The 17,365-nt window shown below is 47.6% G+C and overlaps 1 protein-coding gene and 1 pseudogene across 5 annotated transcripts in view; both read right to left on the bottom strand.

The window, feature by feature from the left end:
* Positions 1-1,029, bottom strand: part of LOC105979209 — a 2,937-nt pseudogene extending 1,908 nt beyond the window's left edge.
* The window catches only part of CGNL1 (cingulin like 1), a 111,421-nt gene that overhangs the window by 69,849 nt on the left and 24,207 nt on the right, over positions 1-17,365 (bottom strand). For 3 of the 5 annotated variants that reach the window (XM_045286481.1, XM_045286483.1, XM_045286482.1), the window contains exons 7-8: positions 13,586-13,798; positions 8,004-8,138 (exon numbers count right to left, since the gene is read on the bottom strand). In XM_045286481.1, the coding sequence (XP_045142416.1) occupies positions 8,004-8,138; positions 13,586-13,798 (348 nt within the window). The remainder of the gene's footprint in view (positions 1-8,003; positions 8,139-13,585; positions 13,799-17,365) is intronic. The other 2 variants (XM_045286484.1, XM_045286485.1) reach the window with 1 other exon arrangement.

Below are 17,365 nucleotides of genomic sequence, written 5' to 3'. Positions count from 1 at the left end.
GCTGCTCTGGCTGCGCTCCGCCCGCTCTGCGGCCTCTTTCTCCCTCCCTCCTGCCTCTGCGGGCCTGCTCCTCTGCCTGCGCAATCTCGGCTGCAATTCTTTCCAAGTCCTCTTCTACCTTCAAGGCGCACAGCCTTTTCAGCTCACTGTTAAACGAGTCTGTGCTTTCCAGAAACTTCCTCTTCTCTTCCAGGTGCCGCTCCTCGATTTGAAGAAGTTCAGCTTCAAGCTTTCGCTGATGAGCCATCAAGGGCTGGACCTGTCGTCTGAGGACCTGCATTCCAGCTGCTGTGACAGCTGACCGGACGTCTGGCCCCACGCTCTCACTAAGGATTTCACTGATGAGGCGGTGGTTTCTCTGGAAACGGGCGGTGGCTGTATGCTTCATTGAAAAGCCATCATCATCATCATCGGGGTCTTCGTAGGCTGAATGCTCATGTAAGGCTCTCCTTTCTCCATGCGAGACTGTCTCTGTCGGCTCTCCTCCTCTAGAGCGGCTTCTGCACGGCTCTTGGCATTGATGTTCGCCAGGTCCGCGGGGGAGTTATGGTAGGTCCTCACAGATTCATTGTACTCCATCTTTTCTGCCTCGTACTCCTTTAAATATTCTTGATTTCCTTCATCAGTGAGCTCTCACCACATGCCACCAATAATCCTGCCGATCTCCCACAACTTTAGGTCAGGGTTGGAAACCTTAACTTGGTTCCAGACCTTTCTGCTGTACCTCATGTAGGGCATCAGCGGCTTATCTGGTGGCTTGCGGGGTTTTGGAATCGTAATGCCAGAGGATGCCGTGACCCGGCTGTTGGTGCCCGGGTTCCCTCCCAGCCTGTAGTTGTAGGCGAGATGACTGTATGGATTATATCCCACAAACCCTGGTGTGCTGGGCATTTGTGTTGCAGGAGCTGGGGTGGGAGGTGGGGCATAAGATGGTCTTTTTGACATTTTGGAAGACTTAAGTTCTCAGTTCCTTAAGAATGAATCTGAGACACGGCGGGCCAACCGAGCGCCCACAGCTCCAGCTCCGCTTCCCTTTGTCCCGTCCACTTTACAATTCTTATACAGTCAATGTCTAAGTCACTTGAAAGCAAGCTTTTTCACTTCTTTTTATCAAAGCAATTATTAAACAGAAACTGTCTTCAAAATTATTATTTGAATAGAAAGAACCCTTACAGGTGGATGATACTCCACATATCTTCAACCACTCGCTTTTAACATGCAAATACATCTGGATTTGCAAACCACCTAGAACGCACTGCTATTTTATAGACAATATAATGAGTCATAAACAACAACAACAAACGGTAAAACCCACAAATTTAAAAGAATCCAAATCATATAGAATGGATTCTCTGACCACAGTGGAACCAAAATAGGAATCAATAACATAAGATTTCTAGGAAAAGACCTAAACATCTAGAAACTGGACAACACAATTCTAGATCATGGGTTGAAAAGAACGCCTCAAAGGGGGAGGGGTTGTTTGTGAAACAGTGTCCAGTCACTTAAGAGTTTAATCTGTTCAAGTCAACAAGTCATATACTGTGGTTTGTTGCCAGCCTACACTTGTACAATGTCCTTTTCAAAATAGTGTTTTAAATTCTACACCAATAGCTACGTTCACAACACTATCAATACAACTACTTTATGCCTCAGGAGGATAACTGATAATGTTCTCTAACATAAAATGATAAGATGTTTCTAAAGTGACACATATACATTGTAGATATAAGAATGAATTTGGGGCTCACACTTAATTCTAGCCCAAATCTGAGAACAAATAGTTCTTATGACATGGCCTTGCCTGATACTCACCCTCATAAAGAGGTCACTGAAGTTATGGGTGCTACACAGTAAAGTGTGAAGAAACTAGATGATGCACAGCTATTAGAAAAAAATAGCATCTGGAGTCTTAAAGGCTTGTCTTCAAACAAGCAAGCATCTAAGTGAGACATCAACTGGGCCCATATGGAAGAAGCACACCAGCCTGGGCGATCCAAGGGTTGTGAATGTTACGATCCAAATCCAAAGGTGGGAATGGTATCAGAGGTTAAACGTTGAGCCCAGTGTATGGAAGGCTATGGATGGGGTCACACATGGATTAAGCCTTCAGTGAAAGCCTGCTGACGACAGACTAGGGATGGGACAGCCTCACTACCCTACAGAGTGCACTGAGTTTTCCTGCTTGTTTCACTGTTTGTCTGTTCTTTGTGTATGAAATCCAGGATGGGCAGAGTTAGAGAGACAGTGACTGAATTGATGTTTTCTTAGGAGGTGTGGCAGGAGAGGTTGGGGGAAAGTAGGGAGCTGACGGCAGTGAGTACAAGAACGAAGTAAATGTTCTAAAATTGCTGGAACCAATAATCTGGGGTCTCAACTCACCCCAAGTGCCTAGAAAAACAAAGTAAACCCAAAGCAAGCAAAAATAAGAACGGAAACAAAAAATGCAACAGAGGAAGGTCCATGAAACGAAAAGTTGCCTTTTTTAAAAAGAGCAATGAAATTGAAAAACTTCAGTGAAATGGACAAAGAAAAAAGGCAAGATAAAAGGAACCCACATCAGGGATGAAACGGGACAACAAAACGGACTTTGCAGACACCAAAAGATCAATAAGGGATAATACAAACCACTCTACCAAAAAATAAATAAATAACAAAAGAAATGTGACAACCTAAATGCAACAGACCAATGCCAATCACAAACTACCACGACTCACCCAATATGACCCACTGCATGCTACTTCCTGACTACATCAATGTCAGTCTTCTGGCTGTGCTACTGCAGTGTGGTTTGAGAAATGCTAGATTTGGGGGAAACTGGGTAAAGAGTACCAGGGTTCATTTTATGTTATTTCTTACAGCTACATGTGAATCTACAATGAAGGATTTGTAAAAATCTTTTTCTAAACTTTGCTCTCAATGCTCTTCTTTTTGTCTAAAGTCTTTCTTGATCACTGACATATCTAACATAGGGTTGTTGGAGCTGAGAATATCTGATACCAACCAAAGACATTTAAAGTATACTGGTCTTCAAGGGAAGATTTATGCACAACAGAAAACCTATCATGATATCAAATGATATCTTGATATCAGCTGGGTTTTTTGTGGTTTTTTTTTTTTTTTTAGGCAGCAGTGTTTAATTTATTTTAAGATCATTTTATCAGGGGGATATCAGCTGGTTTTAAGGGGAAGGGAGATGGCCCCAACCTTGGTGGCAGGAAGAACAAAGTCCTAGACTCACCAGGCAAATGCCACAAGCTCCCAGAGACACAGACAGGAACCAAGCATTTATCCACCTATTCTTTAATATTATGTAAATTATCAGCAGGAGCATAATTTTTTTAAGTGAGTTTCATCCTAAAGGGTAGGTCCAGAGTCATTTAGATTATTTTGCTGTCTCTCTCCAATTCTTCCACCTTGCCCGGAAAAAGTGCTACAAAGTATTGGCTACCTGGTCCTCTTTTCTGCAGTCCTATCAGTGACACTGGCGACTGGCAATGTAGACAGATAAATCCAACCAGCTCTGTGGAGAGAGAGACCCTGGGAGTAGGAAGCCTAAAGATTATCCGTGTCAGAGACAAAAGTTTATTTTTCTTCTTCTAGATGATCACATCGCTCATTTTACTTACAAAGCCACTTCTACAGTCACTGTGCGTTTCTACTATTGCAATAATGTCATTGTTGGCTGCCACAGTAGTTTATCCAGGCTTACTGTGGGACAAGACCTCTGAAGTTGACATCCAATCTGGCACAATCTGTAGCTCATTGCTTAGCCTCCACTGTGTGTTCTCAAACCTTCCGGGCCTATCTGCTCTCCCTTTACCCTCTCTTTCGTTCCAAGTCCTAACTCCCCTTGCACTTCCCAATGCTACCAGCTCCCCCACTTTCTGTCCACACCGCCTCCGACCCTTACCAGCCTCTCCTGACACATTTTCTCCCTCCTGCCTCCATTGATCTTCATTGTGTCCCTCACACTTCGAGCTGCCTCTGTCCCTTCCACCCGTTTCTACCCTTGATTTGCTATGGAGCTGGGCTCTGGTCCCCGGTCCCAGCCCTCTCCCCCTTCTAGCTCCCGTCCTCACTGTTCAGGCCCTCCTTTCTTCTTGCTTGCTGTTTTCAACCCCCTTCTCTACACACGCCCATCCTGGGCCAGCTGCCGTCTCCAAAAGTACAGGTGTTTACACAGCACGTCGCCGTTGGCTGGACGAGCCAGCCAGTGTGCTGGAAAAGGCAACAGGCCAGGAATGAAAAGCTAGACACTTGCTCCAGCTTTAACCAGTCACTTCATCTTCCTAGAGGGCTGAGGCCCGAAGAGTCACCTAGCTCCGGACAGGGAAATCATTACCTTCCACTTCAGAAAGCAGCTCATGGAACCAAACACTGGCCAATTTAGCTATCTCCCTGGTCAGGTAAAAACCTACTTTTGGGTTAACTTAAAAAAACAAAACCCAAAAGTCACTGCCAACTCTCAGCGATCCTATAAGACAGGGTAGAGCTGTGTAAGTATCTGAGGCTGTAACTCTTTATGGGAGTAGAAAGCCTCTTCTTTCTCCCTTGGAGTGGCTGGTAGTTTCGAACTGCTAACCCTGCAGTTAGCAGCCCAACATGTAACCACTACACGATACCAGGTATCATTTAATAGTCTAGGCCTACCTGCAGCTATACTAAGGGCAGAAGTAGCTCAGTGGTAGAATTCTCAACTGTCATCCTGGAGACCAGGGTTTAGTTCCCGGCCAATGCACCTCACAGGCAGTGGAGACTTGTGTGCTGCTATGATGCTGAATAGGTTTCCGCCCCAATTCCAGGAAAAGCAAGTTGGAAGGCCTGGCAATCTACTTCCAAAACCCAGCCAATAAAACCCTATGGATCACAAGAGTCTGCAGTTTCTCGGGGGCATGGTACATTAGGTTCCACTGGCCCTGGAGCCACCATGAATTAGGGGCAGCAGTGATAGCAGCAGCAGGGAACACACTTTTCAGCGATCTTTCCACAGCTCACAACCAGGCCGTCACTGCAGGGAAGCTGGTTCCCGTTCGGGAAAGGGAAGGGCTGGGGGTGTTGAGAGCCCTTCCAACGAAGGTGCCAGACACTACAGGAGCACAGATGTGTGTACCTGCTAGATGTAAGGGGGGGGGGATTGATACTTTTTTACTTTTTAAATTTAAAAACATGTTTTATTAAACTGTCATATGCATGTAGTAAGTCATTCGCAGATCTTAAATATATCGTTCAATGATTTTTTTTTAAGTAAATAAATAAAGTACCCTCTGGAGGTGGCAGTGCTAGTAACCTTAAACTACGGCATCAAATCCATTTGAACTCATGGCACCGAGGGAAGAAAGATTTGAAAGAAAAAGAGCCATGCATTTAAACTGAAAGGGGAAGAGGGGGTGCTGGGGGAAGGCTGTCAGCCTGCCATGCCTTGTTGAGGTGTCAACCTCCTTCTGACTCAGGACGAGCCTGGAGCACAGGGCAGAGCTGCCCTGCAGGGTTTCCCAGGCGGATATCCTCCTGGGAGCAAACCACCCATCTTCACAGCACGGGGCCAGTGTGCCACCACAGCTCCGTTTCCTCCCCTGACCAAGTCCGAATGTCGCCCTGTTGCCTCTCCTACCAAACCCATATCTGCTGCCATCGAGTCGAGACCTACTACAGTGACCCTACAGGGCACAGGGGACGGCACCTGGGGCTGCATCGTTACTGAGGCGGCTGCTCATCTCCCTCCAGCAGAGTGGCGGAGGGATTTCAATGGCCTAACTCAACCCACTGACTGCTCCAACCGGGCTCCTTACTTCTCCTGCCAGATCAAACTCTGGATCACAGAGTCCATTCCGACTCCTGGTGACTTTATACAAAACCTGGGGGTTTCCAAGAGGATCATGCTTCACAGGGGTAGAAAGCCTGCTCTTTCTCCCACAGGGCTTCTTCATCACGGTGACCTTTGTTCTCTGCCCCACCCCCCACCCCCCACTCGACCTTGTCAAGCAAACAGACAGCTCTCCACTGTAGGATGCAAACAGAGGCCATGTGTCTGAATGTCAACTGTATCTCAATAGGAAGTGTAGTCTCCTTTTAGTTAAATGCCCGAGCAGCCTCTGACTGATTTCTACCCGAGTCTGTCAAGGTCATAACCCACGGCTACACAGAGAAACAGTAAATGATTAACCCTGATTCTCCACTGGGCCTGAATTGGCCACAGGTTTCATCCCCTGCCAGTCACATGTCCCCCCCCAAATTCAGCAGCAGGAAGGTCCCGGTACACAGCACAAGCATGAAACTGTACTGTGGATCACTGAGCCAGCGAGGGAAACGGGCCAAGGTAGAGCCCCGGGCAGCACTGTTCCCACAGGAATGGGTGGAGGAAGCACAGCACAAGACAGGACACCCAGCTTCAAACAACAGACTGGGCTTTGGGGTTTGGCACACGCTAGACTCAAATTCAAAGTCATAAACGCAAGTGGATTCTGCAAGGCAAGCCCACTGTCCATTTCTAAAGCTTCGTGATGCCGTGCTTCTTGGTCCAAAGGCGTGAATAACTTGGTGTTTTCCAACTCTCGTCACAGGCCTCTATGCCTTCCCTGCATAGCCATCTGGCCAATCCATTCTCCCGGGCAGAGCAGGCATTAACAGGCTCTCAGACAGCCCAGGGGTAGAAATGACAACATTTTAACATCCATCCTCCATCTGCCTGGGTGCTTTCAGACCTTTCTTTAATACTACCTTTTCTGGACGCTGTCACTGACTTGCTTCACTCTATCCTTTGCCTTGGTACAAAACGTCTTTCAAGCATATGCAGCCCGTTTTCAAAATTATCAGTGCACTCGGAGTTTCCCTAAATTCACAAAGAGCCAGCGCTCCCCTCTTGGACCCCACCCTCAAAAAAGTATGTGCAGAACTGTAAAATCAAAAGTTGGGGGTGGGGGGTAGGTGTTAAAAGGATAAGGATGTGTTTGACCCTCTTCTCCCCTTAGTCGGCAAGGTCCCTGAGGACAAAGCTCATCGGCAGCTGTGGAATGTCCTGAGGAAAGGAACAAGCCTCTCCCGGTCCCACCCCAACTCCTACTCACCATGGACGACACAGCCCTCCTTTCTGCTACAGCCGTTCCGGGCAGCAAATGCCTTGACCTTTACTTGGTCTTCCACGAAATCCACCTCAAGCGGGTTTGTTCCCCAGGGATCATGGGGCAGGAGTTTTCCATTGCATCTGACTCTGCCTGGTCCCGGCAGACATTTCCGGAACCCTACAACTCACTACGGCACAGCTCGTCGCTTCGGGGGCCACTTACCAATCTAATGGCTTCCGCTGCAAAACATCCATTACCAACTATTGTACCCCAAGCCTACTGCTATCGTTTGGGCAAAGCCATTCCTTTCTGGGCTGCATGTCCTGGTGTCCCGTCGTCCAGCAGGCCCCCCACAGCCCCCTGCCATAGCCTGCGTAATAATCTCCTTAGAACCAGGTGGCTGGAGAGACCTCAGAGAAGCCATAGCGCCATCTTTGTGACATGCTGAACAAACTCTTCCAGACTGTACCATCTCACTTGGAAAGCCCCAGGGACAACTCTTTTACACAGAAAGACCCTGCTTGGGCCACACACGCTCCCAACAGCATCCCATGTAAGCCTTCAGTGTTGTCTTAGGAAAAAGAACAACATCCTGAAGCTGTGTCACACAGCTATCCCCACTGGCTTCTGACCTCCTCCCACACCAGACAGTCCCTACTGCACAGCCCAGCCTTGCTGCCCTTCAGTCAACGTGAATAGATGCTCCCTCCTGCCCTGTGGCAGGCTGCTCCCTCCCCCGGGACATTCTGTAATGTTGTTTATTTGATTTTGTTTCTTCCTTCAGATCTCCGCCCTCATTTCCGTCAAGGAAGTATCTCCTCCCTCCGTGCCCTCAACCAAGAGTATTTATCAAAAGAGAAATATACATTTATAAATGTGATTATTTCAATCATATCTGCCCGACCCACTAGGCTGAAATATCCACACACCATCCCCTACCCTTCTGTCCAGTGTCCTCCTGCTGCCCAGCACTGGGCTGGCATGAATGAACCGCTCCATGGATAGTTGCTTAACTAAGTAATGACTCTGCGTGGATGTACATACTCGGGACATGTGATCAGGCGAGACCCATCCCTGGAAAAAGACATAATGCGTGGTAAAGCCGAGGGTCAGCACAGGAGAGGAAGAGCCTCAGAGACGCTCGGACACCAGGCTGCTACAACAGGCTTGAAGAGAAGCAGCGTGAGGACGGTGCAGGGGCAGGCTGCGCGCCTTTCTGTTGTGAGTCGCTGTGCGGGGAACCGACGCGACACCTGAGCTTAGGAACTGATCTGGACTAGTCAATGACAAATCTCCCCAGCTGGTGAAGACTGTTCCCCAGGTCATCCGCTACAGGTGCCCCCCTATCCCCCACCCCCCACCCTAAAGGGGTTAAGACCTGTGAGGGTCAAGCATATACAGCGTGTCTTTGAGAGCAGTCTATTCAGCTGCTCTTCCTGGGCCGGGGCGAGGTCTTCTTCTTGCCTTCTCCACCCCAGTCAGTCTTCCCACTTTCTCTCACACAGCATGTGAATGCGAGATGGGCTTGTGGGGCACCTGAGGGTGCCAGGTGCTGCCATCAGGCCCATTGGAGCCAATAGGAAACACCTGCCTCCTACAAGCTCAGGAGAGGGGACGCCACAGTATCTTCACTTAAAAACCACCAGCTGCCCTCCCTATCCCTGCAGGAGGCATCTTCCTAATGCAATTCCTCTTCCTCCTCTACTGAGACTCTAATGGCAAGATGCTCTCCAAATCAATAGCAGCAAATGGCCCCGGGCAGAGGGGCTGGCTATGGAAGATAACACCTATGGCAAGCACCACAATTGCAGCCCTGCCCCACACCTAACGCTCATCTGTATAACTTTGAGTGAGAGAGAGAGAGAGTCCAAAGAGGTCATCTTGATAGATTTTCTCAAAGGACTTAGGACAATCATGAAGCTCATTATGATTAAATTTTAAGAAAAAACTGCACTGGTGAGAAAAAGACCAGGAGAGTTGAACCAAGGACTATTTTCTCCATCATGACAATGCACCTGCTCCTTCTTTGAGCGTAACCGCGGCTGTCCCATGAGGGTAAATGACTTTGTTGGGAAACCTTACCACATCCACCTCCACAGCCCTGAGCTTGTTCCTCAAGTTTCTTTTTGTTCCCACAACCCAAACGCAGGTGAAAAGCAGCACGGCTTGTATCCCGCGAGGGCGCCCAAACTGCCAGGTCAGCGTCATGCACCGAAAGGGGTACACTCTCCAGGAAGGGTTAGAGACAGCAGCACCACCTTCAGAAGTGGACAGACCTGGATGGAAGGCGTGTCGAGAAACAAGTTTAAAAAGCGGGAAGAGCTTCACGTTTATAGTTTTAAAGGTTGCTATGATGTTGCAGCACAACTGTTTTGACTTACTCTCATGCAAAATTATCCCACTTTCATGGAACTGGTCAATGTATACAGACCAAAGCGTATTAGTGGTTCCCAAGGGTTGAAAGGAGGTGGAGAGGAAGAATCATTGCTTAGAGGCCAACGACTACTCCATAAATGGTAGTGTGACAACTTGGAAAAGAAGAAAAGTAATGATTCCATAACCTGATGAACATAATCGGTGGCAACAAGTTGCATATGTAAAGCATATGAAGTTGGCAAATACATTACACACACACAAAGAGGGCTTCTAACAGCTCACAGAGAAATGGCATTAAAATTTAATACTGGGATTTTTCCACAAAGTTTCTTAAGGCTTCATATGCTTACACCATTTTTTTTAAGGGTCCATCATCCGTTTTCCCCAGGGCACTGGCCTGAAGGATGCCTGTGATGTGTGGGACTGAGCCACAGGGCAGAACTGCGGAGCTCCACGGGAGCTTTCGATGTGAACGTCTCAGGGCATCACACCGGAACCTGGGGCTTAATCAAGACCAAATGCAGAAGAGTGACACAACTATCATACGAGTCCTCTCTGGCAAAGGAAAAAACTAGGAAGAGTGTGAGAGACCATTTGAAACCACGGCTCTTACCCACTATCCTCTTGCTAACCGAAGGTTTGGTGTGACTCGAGAGAGTGTTGAGTCTTTTCCTGGGAACTTGGCTGCAAACCCACTGCTTCCCCCACTCTCAGTAAGTGCCAATAAGCTGCTCATGTGAGGTGAAAATCCTGTGAAGTCAAGAAGCCGAGGAAAATGGGACCTTCCCACCGTTTGCTCAGCTAACCTGGCTCTCTCGGAGAAAGCAGCAAAGAGCCTTCCTACTGCACCAGCCGTGTCTCAAGGAGGCTGTCTATTGATTCACCAATCAGTACGTACTTCAGTTCGTTTCTCTAAAAGTCTTTAAAAGAACACCATAGCAATATTATGGCCCCTAAAGAATTTGCTTAATTTCCAAATATTATTAAACATATAGAGGGTATTTAAATGGCCCGTCATTTAAAAAAATTATTTTGGTTTGCTTTTCCATATGGCTGGTTTGATTCAGGATCCGAAACAGTATAAACCCGGGTCTGGTCCCCTGGCTGCCCTTTTGTTGTATTGTTGGACACAGACAAAGCGGAATCCACTCATATTGACCCATGTGATGGAGTCGCACTATCCCACAGGGTTTCCTAGGCTGAGCTGTGTGAGAGCAGGTTGCCGGGTCTTTTCTGCTTCAGCCCTGTAAATAAGGACTATGCCACCAGGTGTTCAACTGTCAGAAACCCTCATGGCAACTCCACTTGCATCTGCCCATTCCCGGAGTCCACTATGTCTACTGAACACCTGGTAACAGTGGAGATGTCATGGGAGAACAGGATGACAGTGGCTTGTAAGGCAAGGAAGAAAAACCAAGAACAAAATTCCCAACACCACCACGATAAGGTATGAGAGCTAACAAGGCATGTTTTTCAAGGAGCTAGCATCTGAACTGAGACCGATCTCTGAGACTGCTTAAGAAACTGCACTGCCTTGGGCTTCTCCTTCGCATAAGGGCAGGGAAGGGCTTGAGGGATGAGAAAGAGAAGTTGAGAGTGGGGAACGCTTTTCATTTTGCTCCCAGATGGCAGACTGCTTCACACCCATTTCTCCAACTGGGTTCCAGCCTCTGCCACAAACGAGGACAAAGAACACTCTTCCTTTTCCAAGACGGAGAACGTCCCAATGACCATGGTGTGAAACACGACGCCAAAGCACTTAGCCACGTCCTTTAAAGGAAAGTTGGACAGACAGAATCCATAGTGGTAAGAGACCAGGAGAAGCCATTTCCCTACAGCAAAAACTTCTGTATCCCTAGAGCAAGAACTTAAAGAACTCGAAGAAGACTTCCAGCCACTCCTGCTTTGCTGGGCGGGTGCCATTCATTCTGCTCAATGAGGGAACCCTGCATAACCAGGGCATTCAGGGGTTCTTGTCCACTCTTTTAAATGTGTGGTCATTTGGGTCGATAAAAACAAAACATTCATAGAGAGTAGCCATTTCAAAGACCTGGAAAAAGTTTGCCAAATGTCCTGACAATGAAAAACTTTTAGTGTTCAAACTCGGGCCAGGATGAAATGTTTGTTATCTGACAATGATAAAACTAGCAGCACCTTAGAGAATTTGTCCCGGGGTCAGGGCAAAAACTAGAAAACCTGCAATGAGGGGAAGTTAGGTTGCCTCCTAAGATTTAACAAAGAAGTAAACTTCTCAATGCACAGCAGTTCCTTAAAGAAATGTCAGCGCAGAATCACAGTGGTGGGTGGGTCCTTCCTCTGCGGTGGGAGGAGGGGCTGGTGCTCCACGTGTAAGGCACACTCTCTGCAAAGTTCAGAGTACGACCTTTACTTCCCTCTCCCGTGAGCATGTAGGAGAATCAGATCAGACGCTACCCCCGGAGAGGAAGTCAAGGAGACTGCTACCCAGGTTCCTGTCCGTACACGTAGCTTAGTCTCGAGAGGGGGCCTCCAAACACCAATCAAAACCGTGAATTCTAAGGAGATATACTGGGTCAGTTCATCTCAACAGAGAGGTCAGCTCTGGAGGTTATGCTAACTGTTTATGGGAAGGACCTCGAAGGGGTAAGCTTGACTGATTTTCTCAAAGAACACAGGACAATCACATGGGCTTAAGATACAGGAAATTTAAGAAAGCTGAAAATTGAATTGGTGAGAAAAACACAAGAAAAGTTTTCTCTGAGAACTTTTTTCCCTCACAGCAATGCATCCGCTCCTTCTTTGAGGCTGTCTTAGGAAAATGTCACTGGGTAGCCTTTTCTCTTATCTTGCCTTTCCAGGCTTCTATTTGTTCCCAAAACCCAAGGCACATTTTAGAGGGACATGATTTGAATCCTTTAAGGATGCCCAAGCCGCCATGGTATAACTAAAGAGTGGATTAAAATGATGGGCACTAACATCTACAACCGAGACCTTCAAAAGGGTCAAAATCCGTAACCTACATGCCTCAAGATCATCTCAGTTTCATGCAAGAAAGAGATCCCCTTTCGCCAACCATCCCGCATAGCACATTTGTGACCATCAAGAGGCTGCCAGGTCAAGGGTGGAGCAAGACCATTCTTCCTTAGTCAAATCCCTACAAATGCCCATCTGTGTCCAGGACCATCCTTAACAATCACGGCAGAGCAACTCCACACACAGCAAGTTACTGCTGCAACCCTGACACGGTGGGTCGGAGGAGAGCTGTTTTACTTAGTGGTCTGTCCGGTGTCCCCAGTGAAGCACAGCACACAAAGGTCGATGACAAGGACAATGGACTATTGCATGGAAATGAGACAGCTGGGAAAGACAGGCATGTATTCTCAAAGCTATGAAAATTTTATCAATCTCCCTTGTTTCCATCAGATTAAATAGAATCTCAAAAACGTGGAGACAGGCATATCAAGGAGTGACATATTTTTGAGATATTTTTTCTATCAAAGTTAAAATAATTCAAAGAAGACTATTCCCCAGACATTTTCAATAAACTTGTCTTTCATTTCCTGTCATTTGTAATAACTATGTTCTAATAGAAAATGGGTGAATTATCGAAGAGCTTAGGAGAGACAGCTCTACCAGCTAGAGCCATTGCCGTAATCACCCCAGCATAAACAAATAACACCAAGGTTCTTTTCCGGCTTCCTCTTTGGTCGACGGATTGCAATGAATCTTTAAATTTATCCAACACATGGTTTACCCTGCCCTCTTTCTCCAAAGATATTATGAAATGTCAAAACATTTCTCCATCAAAATGCAGCCTTTCTCTTCTCCGACGGGCTATATGTGGTCCATATCAAACAACATCAACCCAATCTAGAATACATTTGGAGGAGCCAAGAATTCAATTAAGAGAAAAGTTCTTTTTAAAGGGTTTGGACAAGCCTTCCTGTAATTTTGCTGAAAAGAGCCCGACTTTTTTTTTTAAATAATATTTATCAACGTAAAGAGGTCAACAGCCACACCCACGGAGCTTATTCGTTACTGGCCGGCTGTATTTCAAAGCCACGTTTCACTGTGTAACTAAAGTGGATTGGTGGATGGGCGGGAAAGAAGTGTTCCCTCTCCCAGCATCCCCTGAGGTTGGAGTGGGCCCGCTGCAGTGGCCTCACCTTGGTGGCCTCTTCAACACTCTCCCTCAAGGCCTGCAGCTCGGCGTCGTATTGCTCCTTCAGCTTGTCCATCTCCTGGTCGTGGCTGGCCACCTCCTCTTTCAGAGCCCCCTTCAGGGCAGTGAGCTCCCGCTCCCGCCTTCTCAAGAGGTCTTCTTGCTCTTCTTTGGCGATCAGCAGATCTTGCAGATCCTGTTTTGCCTCTAGGAGTTCCTAATGAAAGGGAAAACGGACGAGAGGGAGCTGAAACACCTTTGTCAACAGGGCCTGCCTCTCCACTCCACGTCAGCCACCCCCGTCCATCGGTCCCCAGTCCCTCTGTTCTTCCGCACACGGGAACGTCCCAGCCCGCCCAACTGATCCTCTCTCCCTGAGGTCCTCAGAACCCGTCCCTCTCCTTGACTGAGTGACCTTTGAGACTTTATTGATGGAAATAATGTAATTTTTCAACTTTGAGGTGACGGGTTTGTCTTCCCACCTTTCCCTTCAGTATAACAGCCTGCTGTCCTGATCGTGGACATCCGTGTGCCGTTTCTTCCTCAGGGACATGCCAGTTTATTGGCCTCAAACCCTAATCTCCATTTCCAAAACGGGGGGGGGGGGGGAGAGGAGAGTGTTCATTCCTTCTTTCCCTAACAGTCGCCTATGTGAGCAGAGAACAACACTCACACCGTTCTCCTCCTCAATGACCTTTAGTTCACAGTGAGGTTACAAAACTGGGACAAGCTTCACTACAAATCACATTACCCAAACCAGGAGTGCCCAGCCAAACGCTCAGAAATGCCTTCTAATGCCGCGTCTTCGTTGTATTAAGCACGCCAATGATCCCAGACTTTCTCAGCTCAGGATGTGTCCACTCCCCAAACTTCACACTTGACTAGCTGCCTTCAAGTCAATCATCATGTCAATGAGGACTCATCGAGACCCCCTGTGGTTGTCCCAGACTTACGGGAGTAGAAAGTCCAGTCTTTCCCCCAGGTGCTGCTGGTGGTTTCAAACTGCTGACCATGCAGATCGCAGCCCAACTTGTAACCGGTACACCACCAGGGCTCCTCAACTAGGAGACTTGAATACGCACACTTCCTCTCTACCTCAAAGCTCCCTGCAAGCCATGCTTTCACCCCACCTGAAGCTACTGCACAGAGAACGCACGATCTATCCCCCATTAGCCTGCTCCAAGTCTCTACTCCATCAATTATCTTATCTTTCTGGCATTTTTGCTCTTTTCCTTTTACTTGAATCTATGTCTTCTTCCCTCCGAGCACAAGAGTCTCCTGGATCGAGGAGGGCAAACCCCTCTGCTTGGCTACCCACCAAGTGTGACCACCAAAACTTTGAAAGCATCATGTTTGAAGATAACGTTTGAAAAAGCTAATGGCCCCGAGTGGTGCAAATGGTTTGCACTCAATTACTAACCCCGTGGTCTTGCAGAAGCTAGGCCTGACAATTTATTTCTATGAAGATTACAGCCAAGAAACACTGTAGCACATGGGTTGCCATGAGTTGGAATCAACTTGACAACGGGTTTGACTTTTTGTTTTATAATACATCTATCTTCCCCCTTTAAAGCCACAGAGACCTCCTAACCATCATCTCCAATAGCCTCTTGCCCAGTCCTCACGGTTCTTGACGCCTCCCTGACCCTCCCCTGCCTGGTTCCTTAGAACATTCTACTGCCTGTTCAAGCACACTACACACTCCTGCTTTCTTCCCTCAGGCCACTTGCTCTGTAACAATCTTCTCCGGATTTTCTCTTCCCAATGGCTAAGATGTTCCTCAAGATTGCAATTTTGCTACCTTTTTCTCCATTCTTTTTTGGGCAAGTTCACCTCATCTCTCCCCACCCCCCCAATTCTATGCAAATGACTCCCAAACTTTTACCTCCAACACTTGCGCGCAGACCTGCTCCTCTGGTTCCCCGCATTTCCTTTTCCTTTGGTCAGTCTTCTTGTGAATGGCACCAGCTGCCTCAGCAACAGTCTCTCTCCTTTCCTCGTCCCTCATAACCAAACAGTTACCTCTGTCCCGTCTTACCTCCTTTCCCTCAGCACCCTGCCTGAGCTGTCATCAACTCCTGCCCAAGTGGCTTAGAAGAGTCCTCGAACCGCTCACTGGTTCCAGGCTCCTAGTGAGGCTTCTAAGACCTTATCCATGCAACCCTCTGCCTGAAGTAACCTCCTTCTCTCTCAATCCACCTCTCTCTGCCTTTCAGAATCTCCTGCAAGACATCTCCCTTGAATATGTTCTTGACTGCCCATCTCACTGGAGCTCTACTTCCCATAGCACGTGGCAGTCTTCACCTTGCTGTCCATACACTGACAGTCTCTTCTTATCTCCGCTACCACACTTTCAACTCCTTGAAAGAAGACTACAGTTCAAATTTACTATATTTACTGACACCTGGATCAATGGTGTTGGGGGAAGGGATGTGTTCATTTTAGGTGAAAATAAATTAAGACCAGTAGTTCAGCAGGAATCTGAGCATGGCAGACTTCTAAATTAGACTGATTTTTTAAAAACTCAGGGCTTCTGAAAAAAACACACATCCTATTTCTCTGGACGGAATCCTGGTGGCACAGTTAGCTCGGCACTGAAAGGCAGCCAGTTCAAACCAACCATCAGCTCTGCAGGGAAAAAATGAGGCAGTCTGCTTCTGTACAGATTACAGCCTTGGAACCCCCTGGGGCCATGCTACTCTGCACTACAGAGTCACTGCCAGTCAGAATCCACTTCATGGCACTCAACAATAGCATTCCCTTGGAGCACCGAGAGATGGTGACCATCGAGGGACCCAGAATGCTACTTTCCTTGCAAGCTTACGTCCCTGATGAGGGGATAAAGCCACTTTGCCGTCTCTGGGATGTGCAAGCCCCCTGAATCTGGGGAACCGCTGCATTCCTACGGTGGAGGTCCTGGCACAGACCAAGACTCAGCCCTTCAAGAACCTAACTGGCAGGCATTCATTCGCTTGGATGTAACACCAAGACATTCATCTAGGTAATCAGAGCAACTCTGGTTCTTCCAAAGCCCAAACACAGAGCCCTTCTGACATTCATCAAAGGAGAATCCATACTGTGGCCACTGCCCTCCCCCCCTTAAGAAGGACTAGAGCCTGCCCCAATCACTATTACTACGCTGCCTGGGAGGTCTCCCTAGAGCAGGGGTCCTCAAACTGCGAGGACCGAGGACATTTATCCAGGCCACGGGGTGATTTCGCCCCGTTTGTCTCATTACTTCAAAATAAGATATGTGCAGTGTGCATAGGAATTTGTTCATAGTTTGTTTTTTTTAACTATTGTCTGGCCCTCCAACGGGTCTGAGGGACAATGGGACAGTGAACTGGGCCCCTGTTTAAAAAGTTTGAGGACCCCTGCCCTAGAGGCTTCTGCCAGCTTCTGTAAACAGCTCTTGTGATTGTGGCCACTTTCCTGCTTCTACTCTGACACATTCCCCATTGTTTTGATGATAAGGTAGTTCCTCTTCCCACACTTATCTCTCCCAGGACATATCTGTGTTGTGTGCTGCTGCCAAGGCTTGTCAAGAACCAGGGGGGTGGGGTGGAGGCATATCATGGTCCATTCTACACCGACAAGCTGTTATCTGGGGCTGGGGCTGGGGTTTAAGTGGTCTGTGTTGCACAAATCCAATCAGATTACACACCTCACCATTCCACGTTATAGCACTCGAATTTTTCCAGAAGAGACACCAATAGGTACACAAGATTTCAAAAACTTCACTTCATCAACTCAAGTCTTTGTGAACAGATTTATCAAGACTAAG

This window comes from Echinops telfairi, unplaced genomic scaffold (assembly GCF_000313985.2).
Source record: "Echinops telfairi isolate 266 unplaced genomic scaffold, ASM31398v2 ScPeMD7_8;HRSCAF=38, whole genome shotgun sequence".
NCBI classification, from domain to species: Eukaryota; Metazoa; Chordata; class Mammalia; order Afrosoricida; family Tenrecidae; genus Echinops; species Echinops telfairi.
The sequence above is the reverse complement of the archived record's forward strand: the minus strand, read 5'-3'. Positions and strand labels throughout refer to the sequence as shown.